Raw genomic sequence first — 18,995 nt, 5'->3', positions numbered from 1 at the left:
TATGGAATCCATACAAGGGTTAAAAAGCATGAACTGGGGGTGCCTGGGTGGCTCAGGGGGTTAAAGCTCTCCTCTCTCTCTCTGCCTGCCTCTCTGCCTGTTTGTGATCTCTGTCTGTCAAATAAATAAATTAAAAAAAAAAAAAAAAAAAGCTTTTCAAGGGAAAGTTCTTATGTCTTACTATGGTTGAAAAAAAAAAATTTTAAGATTTTATTTATTTACTTGAGAGAGAGAGAGTGAGTGGGAGAGAGAGCATGAGAGGGGAGAGGGTCAGAGGGAGAAGCAGACTCCATGCTGAGCACACAGCCCTATGTGGGACTTGATCCTGGGACTCCAGGATCATGACCTGAGTCGAAGGCGTTGCTTACCCAACCGGGCCATCCAGGCACCCTTGTTGAAATATTCTTAAAAAACTATAAGGGGCGCCTGGGTGGCTCAGTGGGTTATAAGCCGCTGCCTTCGGCTCAGGTCATGATCTCAGGGTCCTGGGATCGAGTCCCGCATCGGGCTCTCTGCTCAGCGGGGAGCCTGCTTCCTTCTCTCTCTCTCTGCCTGCCTCTCAGTGTACTTGTAATTTCTCTCTGTTAAATAAATAAATAAAATCTTTAAAAAAAAAAACTATAAAAGATGATGTAACATTTAATTCCATTTATATAAAAATAAGCCACACATATGAAATTACGTATATATGTATATGCATATATGTATGACTTTTTTCCCTCTTGTTTAAATTTTTTGGTATGAAAATATATTAATGTAATAGGTATCAAACTGAAGTTAAAATTATATAATTGTGCTAGAAAGGGAAAGAGGAAGAGAGAAAAGTCCCAACGAGTGATGGGAGGTGGGTTAGCAATTCTGGGGGATTGAGCTCTCTCCCATTTATTACACAACTGAATAACTGGGAACAAGTTTTGATAAATATTCACCAACCTTAAACATTCGAGTTGTATTTTTTTGGCCATAATCTATTTTACTTTATCTCTTACACCGTCATTGTAGTAATATACAATTTCCAAATAAGAGGAGTACATAGAGTCAGAGAAACATGATGGCCTCACAGCTACAAAGTGCAAAGAGTTTTTAAAATCATCTCAAAGATGTGTTTATCAGAGTAGCTATCAACCAACAGCCTGTAAGTATGTGGTTCTCATTCCCTCCACAAAAAGGTCCACCCTGTCTTCCTGTCCTTTCTTCATCTGGTAGCAGTGATTCTCAAGCCTTAACCCCCATGAGAGGGCCAATAGAGAGCTGGAAATGTAGACCCAGGGACCCAGGCCCAGGGCTTCTGATACAACAGGCCTGCAAGCCTGCTGGTGATGCCACACTGTATGCCCCATCTCCATCATTTTCTAGCTCTGTGACCTTGGGAAAGTCACTAAACCCCTCGGTGCTACCATGTTTTCATTTGCAAAATGGCGTTATGGTAGCACCTACCTCCCTAAGCTGTGGAGACTTCATGCCTTGCTCTGAGTAAGGATTGCCTGTAGCAGGTGCTGCTATTTTGATGAAGAGGATGGTGCTCTCAGTTTATTATTATTATGATTATTATTAGGGGGTAAGGCTCAGGAATCTACATCTAACAAGTGATTCTGCAGTCCACTGCATTTTCAGAATTACTGCTTACACTCATGATTCCATCAGATAAGAGAAAGGACTGACAAAAAATAATACTCAAGGGAAAGTCAAAGCAGCGAGCCAGCTTTCACTACTGCTTCACCCAGTTAGCAATGCTGGATTTCACCTTCCTGCATGCCTCACTCTTCTAGAAGGGCTGTCTCTGCTGGGAGGCCTGGTAGATCTACACCGTCTACCCATCCCACCAGGTCACTACTGCTTCACCCAGTTAGCAATGCTGGATTTCACCTTCCTGCATGCCTCACTCTTCTAGAAGGGCTGTCTCTGCTGGGAGGCCTGGTAGATCTACACCGTCTACCCATCCCACCAGGTCAGATACGTGCTATGCTCACCTCTCCAACACACTGTGGCCTAGTGTGTTTGGTGAGCAGCTTTAGAATGAGCCTTAGGTGGTACCCCTGAATATAAATGCCCTTCAAAATACAGATGAATTAAGTCCATCAGCTCTCTCTTTACCATGTGTTAACTCATCCAAAACCAGAAGCTCCCTTTCTTTGCGAAGGAAAATTAATTGCATATTAGTCCCTGATCCAATCAAAATTATTTGACCCTGAGACAATCTTGCCTAAACATCATTCTGCTCTAAAATACAGTATTATTGACAAAATTCTCATTAATACAATTCCTTCCTGAGTCACCCTCCTTGAATCAGAAAAGTCAAAACTCACAGTGTTGGCATGGAGGACGATGTTTGGAAGAGGACTTAGGAGAAACATAGCTACTGTCTCCGAATTTCTGCTGCACGCTAAAGGTTTGTTGTGTTACTGCTGTTCCCCGGTGTGAACAAAGGGCACAAAAGGGTTAAGGAGAGGTCCATCCAGATTCCTTTGGAAACCAAACCCAGAGTTGTCTGTGGGTTCACACTAATGTCTTCTCTTTACCCAGGGAACACTCCTCCTGATTCTCTCTTTCCAGTCCTTACTTCACTGTACCTGATCTTTGGTTTCAGCTGTTTGTTTTTAATCTTGCCCAAAGCTAAAATCCAAGATACAACCTCGATGCCCCAAAATGGAAAATGACCCAGTGAATGGTATTACCTTCCCACAATGGAATCATTTGTACCCATCAAGGGCCAATATTTCCAAATAAGTTGAAAAGATATTATACCCTGAGGTTAAGTGGAAATTTTTTTTTAATAATGCAATATAAGTTCTAAGATATCAGCTAAATAAACACTTTTATACAGGAAAAAAATACAGAAAGAAATATTCCAAATATTAACAATTGTAACTTTTGGGTGGTGTGATTGTGAGCAAATTTATTTTCTGCTTTCCCACAGTTCAGACTATTTTTTAAAGCTTCTTCTATGAGCATATGTTACTATTCTGATCAGAAAAGCATAAACTGGTAGCTAAGAGCAAATACAGTTGTGTCTCTTAAAATCCACAAGACAAATACTATGTGATAAAGCAGAAATAAAGAAAATGAAGTAGGTAACTCTAACATCAACCACCAGAGCTTGAGAAGTCTGATGCATTCATGAGTCTCTCTCATACATGACCACCTCAGGACAGGTTGGGGATTTTGATCTTCCCCAAAAGGCTGACGCCACTATCAGAAAGAGATCTCAGGACACTGAATTTGATGGTCTATTCTTGGGCCCAGTTTAATTTGAAGAAGCTTATCTTCTTAAGCTCAAAAAGACACTCGGGAAACGGATGCGTCTTGGGTATCTCTTTCCCTTGGAAGATTAGGATAATCAGAGGAAAGAATGATGATGCAGGAAACAGCAGGACAATTAGGAAAGACAGTGACACACTACAGCAACAGAAAGTTCCCTTCTGTACCACAGTTAACAGGCAAACAGAACCAGAAGCCTTGGGCATGTTCCCGTAACACACACGACACTTCCAGTCTGTGGTGTCTAACTGGCCTCTCGCTGGGACAGAAAGATAAAGAGGACAAACAAGCAGTTTAAAAATGAAGAATGAAAAGAGGCACTTCTTTAAGATGAAACAACAGTAAGCTGGACACACATTGGCTTGCTAATGTGTTTTCGCTGGAATCACTTTATCTGACCATCTGCTTGGGAGACTGCTGACAAATGAACATTTCAGGCCTTGCATTGATAGCTCTTGGAAGTCACTTGGGTAAAACATCTGACTCCCAATTCATAGGAAGGGGGTGATAGGTAAATGGCTGATTGAGAAGGCTCTGAAAAAATATCATCCACCCTACTCGTCCTTGTCCCAAAAGGCTTCAGAAGGGTTAACCTAACCCTAACCCTAACCCAAGCCTAACAAGTATTTCAAGAGCACCTACTATGCTTACATTAACTGAGAAATGCTTACCCCCCCAGGCACTGTGCTAAGCACTTTGAATGGAGACCTTCCCACTCAATTCCCTCCAACGCAGCTACTATCCCCATCTCATGGGAGGGAACTGGGGGAGACAGATTCCAAGTCTGCACCTGCTCAAGTGGAAATGTGGAAATGCTCAGTGGAAATTCCTGGGCTGCCATAATAAATTATCACAAGCTTGGTGGCTTCAAACAACAGACATTTATTCCCTCATAACCCTGGAGACCAGGAACCCCAAATCAGGGTGTTGGCAGGGCCACACTTCATGTGAAGGCTCCAGGAAAGAGCCCCTCCTTGCCTTCTCCTGTCTCCTGGTGACTCTAGGTGCTCCTTGGCTTGTGATGGCACAATTCTAATCTCTGTCTTTGGTTTTATTTTGCTTTTTTAGCTTTTAGTTTTTTTAACAACGACTATAATTTGCTATGATAATCATGGTTATTAATAAGTAACTGGGCATTAATTCTTGAAATGTGGATTTTATGTAATAGTGTGTTTTTAAGTGTTCACAGGATCTTTGTTCAATACTGAGACTCATGGGATGTCATTAAAAATGGGCTTTAGAGGGGCACCTGGGTGGCTCATGGGTTAAAGCCTCTACCTTCAGCTCAGGTCATGATCCCAGGGTCCTGGGATCGAGCCCCACGTCAGGTTCTCTGCCTACCTGTGATCTCTGTCTGTCAAATAAATAAATAAAATCTTTTAAAAAAAAATGGGCTTTAGAATATTATGAGACGAGTAAGTCATGGAGATGAGTGGCACACACCGGGGCTAGAGCCAATGGCACTGCATGGCGTGTACTTGCATGGTGAAGTGATGGTAGCGACACTTGTGAACAAAGCAGAACACAGAGTGTGGCAAACCACAGAGAACCACTGTGCTGTACGCTTCAAACTAAGGTAACTTTGTGATTCAACTATACTTGACTGAAAAACCATTTTCTTCATGGGCTTTGGTTGACCCGGTATCTGTAAAGTTCTTCTGCTGGTTCTTTAAGCCTCCCCCGCCGCCACACACACCAAAAGTGTATACTCTTCTGGGGGATAAAAATCACCTGGTACTAGGTCAAGATCTAGTTTAGTGGTTTCCCCATCCAGACTCTTGGGAGCTTTTTTACAAAAAGAGATGCCCAGCCCCTTCCCCAGAACAAATGAATCCGAGTCCCAGGGCACAGAGCCGAAGTATTTCTATCTGCCTCTCTCATAGTATGGCTGTCTTCTCTGTGTGTGTGTCTGTCTCCTCTTCTTGATGTAAATACACCAGTCATATTGGATTTGGGGCCACCCTCAACCAGTATGACCTGATCTTCACTAATAACACTTGCAAAGATCCTATTTCCAAATGAGGTCACGTTCTGAAGTTCCTAGTGGACTCAAACTTTGGCAAACACTCTGCACCCAGGACTGCAGGATTCTGGAGTGGCCCACACAGGCCCACATCCTGAGCTGCGGTGCTCTTGGGCCTCCAGAGGGCCCCACTCTGTTCGATAATATCTACACACATGCCAGGTGACGTCAGAGCTGCCCTGGCTCCCGTCCCCAAGGAGCTAGCAGTTCACTGAATATACGTGAGGTGAAGAAGGAAAAGCACATCACCGAAGTATCTCTGTGGACTTCTGTGTGCTACAGAAACCTAGAGGGGAAGGGATGAGGGACAGCCAGGGACCTTGAGCATCTGGACCCCTGGGGAAGGGAGACCTGTGCTGAGGCCAAGAGGCAACACCAGGAAGAGCAGGCTCAGAAGGAGGCATTGGAGGACCACGGGAAAGTTGGGGGAAGGATATGTTCAAGAGGCTCCAAAGGCAAAGGAAGGAACTTTGATTCAATTTGGAAGGAAAGAAAAAAATTAATAGGGGCCACAACGATAACTTCATTTGTTGTGGCTTCATTTAAAGACTCCTCTGGCAGAGGAAGACAGGGCGGGCGTGCAGCCTAGAAAATGGCTGCAACTTCTAGACAGAATAAGTTGTGCGCCTGCGCGAACCCGCACCCAAGGGTGCTGCTCCCATGTTTGCAGTTTTTCTGCCACACTTCAGCAGCTTGATTGGAAAGTAAGTTGAACTTGCACGTGTCCCCCACACTTACATCCCTCCGTCAGCAGAGTCCCCGTTGCTACCAACCTCCCCAAACTCACACAAACAGACATACACACGAGCTTCCCTCCAACACCCACTCGCACCCCAGCCAAGAGCTGAGTAAAGAGGAAGGTGAGAAAAAGAGAAATAAAAATGCCCAAAGCAGCAGCCAGAAGAGAAGGCGGAGGAGACATAAATCACCTTTGCACCGCTCACAGCAGGCTCCCCTCTGCTTGATGGCAAGGGCACAGTCTCTCGACAGCACGGGGCACTTCTCTCTCTTACAGGTCACTTCCTTGTTCTAGGCAGAAAAAGACAAGAGACATTTCAAAGAAACTCCAAACAGAACCCCCTGTATCCTGACACATGCCTGAGGTTTTGCTAGCCTCCCTCTTCCTATCTTACTTTCATCTTGGCCAGAAACACTCATGCAAGCGTTCTGCTCTCTCCCTGGAACAGAAATATTCATCCAGAAACACAGGACTTTTGAGATTAGGCGCACATGAGCGGGGAATGAAAAGTCCCCTCTTTAGAAACCAATGCCACCTAGATAACTGAGCATGCCAAGAGTAAAGCTTTCTCCCACTCTGTTCTAAGGTTTCTTTTCAGTACACACTATAGAAACGATAATATTTGTGTAAATCATATTTTGCCCATTGGGCTACCTGGGCCAGGACTACATCGTGAGAACAAAAATATTTGCACACAGCCGTCCAACAATCCTTAATAGTAGAGTGCATTAAAATGCAGCAATCTAAAGTTCCAACTCAAATAATGACAAAGTTGAGTATTGAATCAGCTCAGAAAGAGAAAAAATAATATTCCTCATGCCAAGCAGAGACACAGTCGTCAGTGTTTTATAGCCACAGGACAGCTGCATTATATTAGCACTTATGCTAATGAAGTGTGGTGAGTATTTGCATCTTCGGTTTTATCCTGAAAGGTTAGCTGCTAAAATGTCTCAGAGAAGATCCAAACATGATGTATATGCCTGTTTATACACAGGCTGGATGCACGTGCACAAAACATACTATGTCACAAAACTTAATAAGATCTGAGCTTCAGTAAGTTTCTTCTAGATGCTACACGCCAAGTGCTACGGCTTTCATTCCTATTAAAATTCTGTGAGATAAGTATTATTACTATTCCCACTTTATAGACACGAACACTGCTCAGAGAAGGTGAAAGATCTGAGTAATCGACTCTCTTCTTTTCCCCCCTTTCTGGTGTCTGTGATAAGAAAGGGGGCATTCATGGAGCTAGCCTCACTTACCCCTACAGTCCTGCAGTACTCATCCTAAGCTGTAAATCAAGACTCTGTGTGGTACTTCACAAAGACCAGCACTGTCTCCCATCCCCATGGTGGGAGTTCAGATCTGATTGACCCTAAGGACCAGGCCTAGATGCTTCCCCAAGCTCTCCAGGTAATTCCACTGTGCACCTAGGGCTGAGAACCATGACTCTGCAAAGAGCATTCTCATGCCCAGTGAGGCTGAGATGAGTTTGGGAGCTGTCCACAGTTCCTCAGTGATGGCAGACGTACCATCTGAACCCACTTGTCCCAGCTCCAAGTCCTCCCAAGTTCCTTCCCTCACCCTCTCCTTTCCTAAGGATGGTGGAGTCAAGACCACCTGCAAGTCGCAGGCCTTCAGTGGATTCTCGTGATTTTTCTTAAATCACAAACATAATATACAGTATGGTCACAATTCAAATTAAAGAGGTCTGTTTTAAAAAATTAAGAGTGTCCCTCCACTACCACTAAAGTAATCATGAACAACGACCAGGTGTATATGCTGTTTGGCATTATTAACAGTGACTTCATCTGGCAAAGTACAGTTCCTGCAAGCTGTCGTTTGATACCGACGCCCCCACACCAAGACGTCTGTGAAGTGAACATGCTTTCTAAGCAGAACATCTGTCATGACGGCTCATGCAAACCTGGCTGCGGCTTCAGGGAAGGGCCACCCCCAAGTGTATCTCCTCTCTGAAGGGAAAAATCCTCAGACATGGGGAATTCGAAACTTGAAGGGCGGACACAGGTGGTGTGAGTCACAATTCGGGGTCTGATAAATAGGAAGATACACACTTTCTTAAATATAGGAACTCTTTGCTAAATTAGAAACCTGGGAGCCAGTCAAAATCTATAACAGGATCCCAAGATTCATAATAAATAGTTTGTAACTATAGTCCAGCACAAAAGTTATTCCAACCAGATGTTTTGTAGCTTCACATCTGGAATTTTTTTGTACACACACACACACACACACACATACACACCCCAAATCTAAACTTTAGCTGTAGGTTTAGTGGGGGATTTCCCCCTTCTAATAACATTTGGAGTTGTTTTTTTTATATATATATTCTACCAAACTGCCATATCTGCTCATTTCCCTGATGTCTGGCTGGCATGGATATGAAGCACATGCTTAGACTCCCAGACCCTCGAAGAAAGTATGAAAAACTACAGAGAATTGCTCCTAGGACCCTGATTCCTCTGTCTCCTTAATTGAGTCCAGCAGCTACAGAGTAAATTTAAGCACAGGTTAATTAAGACCACTTGCTTCGCTTTCACTGATTTTGCCAAGAGACAAAAGCACTGGGCTCCAGCCAGTGGCTCTGGTGAGAAGCGGCGCGCACAAAGCCATGTCTGTAGGCGTCCATCTCTACTGGCCTCCTCATCTCACTGTGCGCCAAGTGTCCTCTGCTCTGAAGCGAGGCCATGTCTCATTTGGTTCACTTTTCCACTCAAGAAACCTTTTCTGGTGCGGATTCATCCTTACCAAACATGCTCTATGTACTGGGCTCGGCGCTAAGAATTTCATATGCATTATTTCACACACACACACACACACACACACACACACACACACATCCACATCACCCCCATGTTACAGATGGGGAACCAAGGTTAAGATACTTGCCCACGCGTCACCCAAAAGGCAGATCTGGAAGTCAAAAAGAGGTCTGACTCCAAAGGCAAACGTTTAATTGATGCACTTTGCAACTTCCCAGGCATTCAGGATACGCACAAGAACAAAACAATGTCCGGGCCCAGAGGCCCCAGGGGAGATTGGCGCCTCCCTTGTGGTTCTGCACGTGTGAAATGAGCTCTCTAACAGAAGCAGGAGAACGCCACAGGGCTGTGTCAACACCAACCATGGGAAGGTTTACAAATACCAGCTGTTTTCTGGCCATGAGGAGGGTTATGCCGTTTTGGATGTTGATAGGTAGCTGTGTCTATCCTACCTCTGAAAGCCAGACTGCCATCCTTGAACAAACTTGGGTTTGAAGATCCCCAAATCTAAGCAACAGAGAAGAATGGTAGAAAAGCACTGGAGGAAAACATCAGAACATTCTAAAACAAAAAACAAAAAACAAACAAAAAAAATGGACCTAGCCGGTGTAGAAGAGTAATAAACCTTACACATTTTCCATCCTTAGTCTGTCTCCTTGTGCTTATCACTTTCTAGCGTCAGCCAGTTTGTGATTTACCTGCTGTCAAAGGTGTTTGCATTATTGCCTCCTTTCTGAAAGACCAAATATATCCAAATCCAAAACACAGCCTCTGGAGACACATGAAATGAAGTGCCAACATGCAAAAGTAAAAGAGGGGCATAGGGAGTAAAAAAGAAAAAGTCTACATGGCTGGCAACAAAGCTCTATAAGGATGTGAGCCAAACCACAGCCTCAGCCACAGCCAAGTTCAAACCGAATTCCAGCAGCCAGCTTGCTGTGTCTGAAGTCTGCCACTAGGTGGTAGCACAGAGTTCCCTGGGCTTCGAAATTGGGACCATGAGACGTGATAGTGGCTCCGGAGCATTGTTTCAGTGTCTTGTGTGGAGGGACACAACCTCTCACTGAAGGGGGTTATAGAGAAGATAGCACATCACCACTGTGCTATAGAGAAGATAGCAGATCACCACTGTGAGATTTTCCTGTCTGCTTTCTGCAACTAGAAAAACATGTTTTTGACATGTTTTTGTTCGATTTCAAGCCAATGTCTTGAAGATATTTTTTTCTAAGATTCTTCCAGGACCAATCCTATTATGAAATATGGAAAGTATTACCTGACCTTTCATTTATATTTTAAAAATAATAATAAAATAGAAATCTGGAGGGGAAAACACAGCAAATAGGATGAGACTGATCAGGGAGAAATGTCAGCTGGCAGATACTCTATTTTTAGACTATGAAACAGCATCACAGATCTTTTGAAATAAGAATAAAAACAAAAATACCTGGTGCCCTGCCTGCTGAGACTCCAGAGCCGTGTTGGGAAATTGGCAGACCCCACGAGTCTCTTCCTCTAGAAGATGGCATTATTTTCCTTCAATCGTTGTCTCTTATGAAAGCAAAGCCTGCCTTGGAGGCAAACAGCTGTCATTTGGCAAACTAGCAAATTCTAAGTGCCAGATCCTTTTTCAGAAAATCAAGAAGGCTGCAAAGTTATCATACTTCTTTCTGCCCAATGAAGAACACTCAGTATGTCAATGAAGTCCACAGGCCAGGTAGCATCAGAGAGGAGATGAAGGAGCTAACAGAGGCTCTCTTCCTTAAATTAGAAGCCCTGCAGGCTCTCCCTTCCTCCTCCATAGATGCAAAGGCCCCAGTCTCACATCATCACTGTAGTCTTATTTGGGGATGGGCTTATAGACTGTGCTGCCCTCAAGAATTCCCCCTTCCCAAATGCAAAAAATCCTTGGGGGTGAACCAATATTAATCCTGAATAATCCGTTCCCTTCATCATCAGCTACTGGCAGAGGATGGATGCCCACCACAACGACTCTCAGAAGTATAGGAACTGAGCAGTGGAATTTCTAGATCAGCCGAAAAAAAACCCAGGACTTGACACCTATGCTATACTACTCCATGCTGCTGGAGTGAGAAATCATGCCACAAGTCTCCCCTCTAGTCCAGGAACTTATACAGTGTTGGAGGAAACAAGACATCAGATGCTGGCAAGCCACACAAAAACTGCTATGTAACTTCTGGCATCACGTGAGAATTTCACCTTGACTCAAGAGCCATTGTGGTCAGTGAGCACAGATAGGACACGGTGACCCCTTCATCAGATTATTTTTATCAGTGAATTTATTTGAAGTGCACACACAATGATGTTTCACTATTTGAGATTCTCGCAACTGCTCACAGAGGAATTTGTTTTTAGGAATACAAATGTCTTGCGTCAAGCTTCCCAAGGAGGAAGGTAATCCAACATCAGCACATGTGTTCTCTGTGGAATTTCTTGTCTCCCCATACATGAAGTCGAAGGGGTCAACTATTCCTTAAAGTTCCCCATTGTAACCCAATTCCAGCCCCCAAAGAGCCAAAGGGAACTTTACGGTGCTTTTGAACGCAGGTCACAATTTCTCCTAGGCAATATTATAAAACTTCTCATAAACAGAAGAATAAGACTTCATGTTTACATAGCACCTTTCTTCTAAAGAGCTCTGCAGACATTATTTCATTAACCCTCACAGGTTTCTTAAGATTTGCAGATGGGAGAATGGCACACAATAAAGTTAAGTGTCTCAGGTCCCTCAAAGAGCTAGCTAGCGGTAGACCTGGGAAAACAACCTGGTTCCCAGGCCAGGATTAAGGGGCCAGCTGGGGAGGTTAGTTGCTAAGGCACAGCATTAAAATTTATGGGTGTATCATATTAGAATTAGGTTAGCTCCTACTCCACTGTTGAGATTTTAGGAATAGATTAGTATGGAGCTGAGCTAGTCTGGAAATTTTCCGGAAAGAGGCCACCTGGGTCAGACGTGCCAGGTCTCCTGCCCTTGTTATACGGTAACCTGTTAAAGGTGCCATACAAGAGCTGCACTGAGACTTGGGCAAACAGACCTGACTACAGAATGTCACAGTTCCAGAATACGAAGATGCAGGCAAAGGCTGAAAGAAAAGACCCCGAAGGGGCAGGTTCCTTGCTTGTCGGTGGCTTTGATAAATGGGACATAAAATATAGTCAGTCTCTCTCTGCAACATACAGTCAGGGGAAATCCTTTGCAAGTGAGCAGGAGCACCCGTAGAGGAGACAACACAAGTTTGTACCTGCTCCAGCCTGTCTCCTTTGGACAAAATCTGTTCTTAATCTCTGAGAAAATGATCATTGCGAGGGTGGGGGGATCTGCGCTAGTTCAGTGGTTGCCAGTGGCAGTATTAAATTTGATTGATGATTTATTGTTTTAATTAAGCTTTTATTTGCTTGTTCTTTATTACTGATAGCACAATTGACTTCCCCATAACTCTTGCACAGAATGAGCTGGAAAAAAAAAAGAGAGAGAGAGAGAGAAAGGAAAGGCAGTTTGATCCACTACAAAGCCTTAGTATACATGATGAGGCTTTGAGCCGTATCTCTCAGCTCAATGAAAGCAGAAACAAAATGGAAAGAAAAAAAAAAAAAACTAACAGAACCATTTCTAAGGTGAGGAAGGGGTGTTTAATAGGGGAAATGACTCAAACTTCCCAGCCAAGAGAACTGTATCCCAACACCCCTTTTCTTCCTCAATCGAGTGAGGTCCTAAGACAGGTACAAGAAGTGAGAGTTGTCTGAGGTCGGTAGGAAAGGTGGCAGGTGTAAATGGCCCTTGCTTTTAATGTAAATTAGCATTTCCAGATCTTTCTGAACCTCCAACTTCCACCACTTTGGCAAATCCCTTCCACAGCAAGAGCAAGAGAGCTGATCCTTTGCCAACCAAACAATGAAGTGGCATAAAATACAGAGAATTTTAATGCTTACCCGGATTTACACAGAGCTAGTGAGGGCAGAGATTTGAAGGCGGGACTTGTGATACCAGAGGCGGTGGTTTAACCACCATGCTGCACGGCTTGCTTCAGAGGCTACGATGAGCCATCTCTTCCTCGTCACCAGGACTCTAAATGTTTGCCTTTGCTAAGCACTCCCCATTTTCAGACCATTGTAAACGTTAGCGGTTTATGGTTTCATTTGGAACGCACGAGTAAAAATAGTGCATTTTAAGATAGACAGATTAAGTCTCTGGCTTAAAACTCAGAATGAGTCTGAGACTCCGAGGGCCCGGTCATTTGTAAGACAGATCAGAACCTGGATCCAAAGCCTCCAGATCCTCTGTTTCTTCCTGGATTTGAGCAGGAGGGTGCCTCTCCCGGGAGGCTGGCAGCCTCCAGACTCCAGACTCCCAGAGTCTAGAGGTAAAAATACCTTCAAGAACATATATTTGGAGATTTAATGTGAGAGCATCTTGCAAGGACATCACACAATTCATTGCACTACATCTGGGAGTGTTATTCTTTCTTCCTCCTGTCGAAGCTCAGCGAGCCTTTACCCCAGAGACCTGGACCCTGGCAAATGCCGCCTTCCCCGGCCCAGCTAACAGTGCAAACACTGAACAAAGCTGCTCTTGAAGCTGAGCCATTTAAAAGACTTTATGAAGCCCACTGGGGCCCCCCGATTATTTTGCAACAAGTCATATCCCATGAAGAAATTCACTTCTCTGCAACACAAAACAGAGGGAGATTAAAGAAAATGGCAGGAGGGGCAGCGGGGTGGTGGAGAAAAGAAGTAAGACCCCCTGCTGTTCTGTCTGGCCAGAATCGTGTCTTTTAGTACCCATATCCTCTACAAAGACGATGTTCTGGTGATATATGGCCCTAATACATCACTACGTGACAGTGCTCTCCCGATATCGTACCTTGAAAATATGACACGTGCCAGCTTAAGCAACGGGGGATTAATAGGGCCTTTTTATATTTAACTTACCTAACATTTCAATTCTTTTTTAATGGGCTTTAGTTTGTTGGAAGGAATTGTTTGGGGTCCTATGCCGTTTAAGGATTTAGGTCTGGTTTGTTTTTTTTTTTTTTTTTGCCTTCTCAAGGAACTCTGAGAACAAAGAAACACAGGCCATTAGAATGTCCCTGCTAGTCAAGTACAACTCTGATTTAAAACAGGACAGTGTCAAACAGCTCCTCATTCTGTTTAATCATATTTTGAAAAAGAACCAAAACATTAGAGATGGCAGAACACAAAAGAAATAACCACCAAATAAAAATAGTAGCCCAAAGAAAGTAGCACTGCCTGGTTTTTATTAGACTGTACATCGTCTAAGCACGGGGTCTGCTGGCAGCCCCACGTTCACGGAACTGTAATGGATGGAACATGAAGCAGCCAGGGGCTTAGCACTTTGGGCCCCATCACAGATGCAGCTCTGACAACTCAGGCTCCCAGAAGCAGGATGGAAAACCAGAAGGTAGACTATGTCCCCTCCTGCCAGGGGACAGGAGCCAGATATGTGAACTGAGAAGAGTAAAGGTGGGCATCCTTTCTTTATTTAGCCCCAATTCTCAAGCCTACTCCTCTCCCCTCCCCAAGCGAAAGGGAATCAAAGAGCTGGGATGTGGATGGAGCCAGCGCTCCAGAGAAAATGTCCACGGATTCCTGACTGGGGGTGAGGGGGGCTGGAGTCCTGCAGAGCTGCACAGCCTCAAACACAAGCGGTCCAGCCGCCCCTCCCAACACCTTTAATTATTTTACATCGCTGTGCACCCTTCAGCGCATGAAGAATAATGAATCGCTTCTTCCTCCACCCGAAAAGAAAACAAAAAAGAAAAGGGGAGATAAAATTCTAGGAACATTTGCATGCATTTCTGGTGAGTTCTTTTCCTCTCCAGATGGTGGAAGCCCACCTCCAACCATCAGAAAGATCTACGATGCAGAAGGCAGAAACCAGCTTCCCGCCTTTTGGGGGACAGCATGGAGTCTGCCCAGCAGGCTGGCCAGGGGTACTGGAGAGACTGAAGAGTGAAGGTGACGGACTTAAAAATAGTAATAAAATCGGAGCAACTCCCATCAGAAAAGTTGCAATATGACGTTCGCGAATGACAGCTGGGGATACGACTTGGGCAGTGCCTTTTCTGGTCCCCCGCTGTGTGAAAGTGGGGCTCCTGGGCTCTACAAAGCGGCTAAGAGCTCAATGAGCCCTTTTAATCGTGCACATAGATGATTCTCTGCCAAAAAGGAAGATGTCAGAAATATGGGCATGGAGTATCTTAGACCCCATTTCTGTCTGGCCCTGGTGACTAGCGGTGGCAAACCATGTCTTCCCGTGGCCAGCCCTGAAAGACGTCCCCCTCGTCAGCACATGCTACTGCCTGCCTCACGCACCATGGGTGGGACTCACCAGGTCTTCAAACGCCCCTGACTCCCGTGGGTCAACAACAAGCCACCGAGCAGATTTTTCGCAGGACGGAACAGAAGCGTTTTCACAGGTTGCCCATGAAAGCCGGTGCGCTGCTGGGAGCTACAAAAATACCTTCTCTTGACAAGTAAATGGAGCTGACATCACAGGGAAGAGGCAAGGCGGAGGGGCTGCTCGCAGTCCATCTGTCATCTTGACAAAATAACTTTCTGGTCACTAGTGAGACACTTTTAAAGACATCTGCACAATTGACCCCGACCACCAGCAATCACAGAGGCTTTCAAAGGGACCCCTGGGATGGCAGGCTTTAGAGCTGGTTCCTACTGTCCCGCCGCCAGATAACGGTAAGGCAGTGTGATGCGTCTGGTGCTGGAAAGATTCCTACTCCTGGTCATCCTCACATCGATACTGACTATGGAGGGTGTCCGGTGAGCCCGAGAACATCAGGCGGGGGAGCAGAGGGAAGTGGGGACCCTCTAGCTGGATGGAATGGAAAAAGTCAACCCCAGGCAGCGCTTCCACATGAAGACAATTCTGCGAGCTAGAGTGGGTCTGACTCATTCACCAGGGCCATTAGCAGTGTGTTTTCTTCACCAAGGCCTTCCCAAGGGCCGGGGGCAGGTGTCAGGAGGAACTAGAGAAGCCACAGATTTATTTCATAGGTTTAGAATGCAGTTTTAATCCACTAGCTTTCATTTTCAAATTCATTAAACAATCAACAAATGCAAATGTTGCATATAATCCACATTTGATTAAAGTGTTGTAAAGAAATGAAAGTGGCTAGCTACCCACAAAATATTACTTACATAAACTTGCTGCTAAAGAGATTTACAATATGCACCTCAGTTTTAAAAAGAAGGGGTCAATCATGGTTATTACCCTCATTTCACTGTAAAACAGCTTCTTGAAATCTTTAACATCTAAGAATAAAGCGTCAACAGAAAATAAATGCCATTTAAGAAATGTGACATCTTGGCTCTACACTTGTTTTTTTCTGTAGGTTAAACATTCGCACTGCAAAATTCAAATCTAGCTGACTAAAAATCCATGAATCTGTTTAACAAATACTGTTTGGGCCCTGCTGGCAGCTGCGTGCTGCGCCAGGTTTTGCTGGGAACAGCAAATATGAATCAGATACATCTTCTGCCCTAGAAGAGCTTACAATCCAAGAGGGAGCCGGGCCAGAGCATAAACACGGCAAAAGCCCCTCCTGTGTTGCAACATGAGTGGTGCACACTGCTCTTCCTGAGTTCAGAGGGAAAGGTCAGTGTCAACCAAACTCCACTGCCACAAACGCCCTGAGATCACCCAACTCATCTTGGTTCCTGAACGACCATCTGGGCCACTGAATGAGACTTTAAAATGTTTTATTACACAATCATCTCACTGAAACAGAATCTGACTTACATATGTCAGCACCTCAGGATGTGACAACCCACGAAAGGAAACTCCTTCATGGAGGACATTCCAGCACATTCCAACATAGGTGCAGCCTCATGGCTCAGCATGGTGGATGGCACACCAGTTCGTCTGAACGTTTATCATGGGGAAATAGTTTGGGCCATGTTGTCCTTGCTCTCTGAAATTCTAAGATGTAACATACATTGCTGGTCTTACATCTATAAAATGTCTTAGGTAAAGTACAAAAATACCAACACACTGAGTTTTAATCTACATTCCAAACCTGATTATAATCATGCTACCAAGTATGAGCCGTAAGAGCTTTTTTGAAAAAATAGCTTTCTATAGGAAAAATTTCGTTTTATAATTGTTATTGCTTCTAATTATATATTCTAGTCTGACTATACCATTGTTCACTGGAAACAACTTTTCATCGTTTAATGTCTTCGTATAATTTCCCCATCATCAGACTTGATATGCAAAATCACATGAGATATGAAAAAGGCAAATCATTACAGAAAAAAAAGAATTTGGAGAAGAAATGAAATTTCTTGATTTAATTTTGGTGGCTGGAATTAGTTAGATCTTCAAACTATGTAATAAAAAAATTAAACACAAATAGCACACACTCATTTTTCTCACCCATGAGTGCTGACTGGACCCAGCACTGTCTCAAGCCCTGGGGATAGAGCACGAACATCCTTCCATGGCTAATATTCTAGTTGGGAGACAGAGAAGAAACTAAACTCTGCATGATAATGGGCACTGACAAGGACTGTGGAGAAAATGAAGCAGGATAAGGACACAGAATGACAATGTGTATTAGGGAGAGGGGAATCCAATCAAGACACTTTCTCTGTATATACCTTCACCTGGGTGATTTTTTACAGATTTGTGGCTTGAAAACCATCCATATGCTGAATGTTCCCACATTCATGCTCCCAGCTCTCTCAGCCTTCAAGTGCAGACTCCTAACTGACTGTGCCCAAGGATGTCCAGGAAGCATGTCCAACTGAAGATGGCCCAAACAGAGATCTCTGTCCCACCCCTTCCCCAAATCCTTCTGACCTTCTACTAAGGAAACATTTACTCTGAGACCAGAGTGAGGGGATGAGAATAGGTAATATTATTGGATAAGCATGTAACGCAAGCCCCCTTGTTGAGATGCTCCTGGGAATCATGTGTGCTGGGAGCCCAGGAGTGAGGTGGGAGCATAGTAAGGGGCGGAGGGATGAACTGGAAGGGGAGGCCAGAGGCAGCAGCCAGAGCCAGATCTCGGAGGGCCTTGCACAGCATGCTTATACTTCAGACTGTGCTGTGAGTTGAGATGAAAAGCCACCAGAGGGTTTTTCATAAATAACAGAAACAACTGGATATATACTTTTAAATGGGGGCTGTTAATAATATATTATCCAGAGGCAAAATGACCCCAGAGGTAGTCAGAAATTCTCAGATATATTTTCAAGGTTTTGCTATCAAGATTTGCTAATAGACTGAACATAAGGTGTAAGAGAAAGAGAAATCAAAAACCCCATGACTGATGGCCTGGGAAAATGGAACACTGCAGCTGACGTTGCTGGCTGGAAACAACTAGATTTGGGGGAGGGGTGGGACAGAGATCTCTGTTTGGGCATCTTCAGTCGGAGGCGCTTCCTGGACATCCATGGGCACAGTCAGTTAGGAGTCTGCACTTGAAGGCTGAGAGAGCTGGGAGCATGAATGTGGGAATGCTCAGCTAATGGATGGCTCTTAAGCCATGCATCTGTATGAAATCACCTAGGGTAAGAACATAGAGAAAACGTCTTGATTGGATCTTGGGGCCCTCCAATATTTAAAGTTTGAGAAGGTATGAAAGACCCAGCAAAAAAAAAAAAAAAAAAAACAAAACAAAACAAAAAAGTCCAGGAAAGAGTAGCCAAATAAATAAAATTCTTATAAATCCATCATGCAAACATTGAGGGAATACTACACATGTAAGTACACACACACCCACACATACACACACACACACCCCTGTACTACATCACTGCCTGAGATTATTACACGAATGCAGTGACCACCAGAGGTCACCTTCTCGAAGCGCTGGCCACCATGCCGGATACCTAGAACCAGGATACTTTAGGATCGACCTGTTACTGTCAGCCACTTGAGGCTCAATAGATATTGTCTTGGCCACTGCTGGTGCTCCTTGCCCCCAGTGCTAATCAACACCATACCTGTGCCAAGCTACATCTCTGAGGAAACAGCCTCAAGTTTAGGAAAATTCTGACTGGCTAGAAGAGCTGACAATGCCAGGGGGAAATTCTAGGACCAATATCCCCGACCAACAAGGCTTGGACCCACCAGAGCTTTTGGTCAAAGGCTAGCTGAGTATTAAGGAAGAGTGTGGGAGGGAGAGAACATGAA

General features: G+C 44.4%; 1 protein-coding gene across 5 annotated transcripts in view; it reads right to left on the bottom strand.

Moving 5' to 3' along the window:
• BMPER (BMP binding endothelial regulator) overlaps positions 1-18,995 on the bottom strand; it is a 296,813-nt gene that overhangs the window by 213,221 nt on the left and 64,597 nt on the right. For all 5 annotated transcript variants that reach the window (XM_059171541.1, XM_059171542.1, XM_059171543.1 and 2 more), the window contains one exon: positions 6,211-6,310. In XM_059171541.1, the coding sequence (XP_059027524.1) occupies positions 6,211-6,310 (100 nt within the window). The remainder of the gene's footprint in view (positions 1-6,210; positions 6,311-18,995) is intronic.

The sequence above is a fragment of the Mustela lutreola genome, chromosome 4 (genome assembly GCF_030435805.1).
Source record: "Mustela lutreola isolate mMusLut2 chromosome 4, mMusLut2.pri, whole genome shotgun sequence".
Classification (NCBI taxonomy): domain Eukaryota; kingdom Metazoa; phylum Chordata; class Mammalia; order Carnivora; family Mustelidae; genus Mustela; species Mustela lutreola.
Note: the sequence above shows the minus strand (reverse complement) of the source record. Positions and strands in the feature narration are given on the sequence as shown.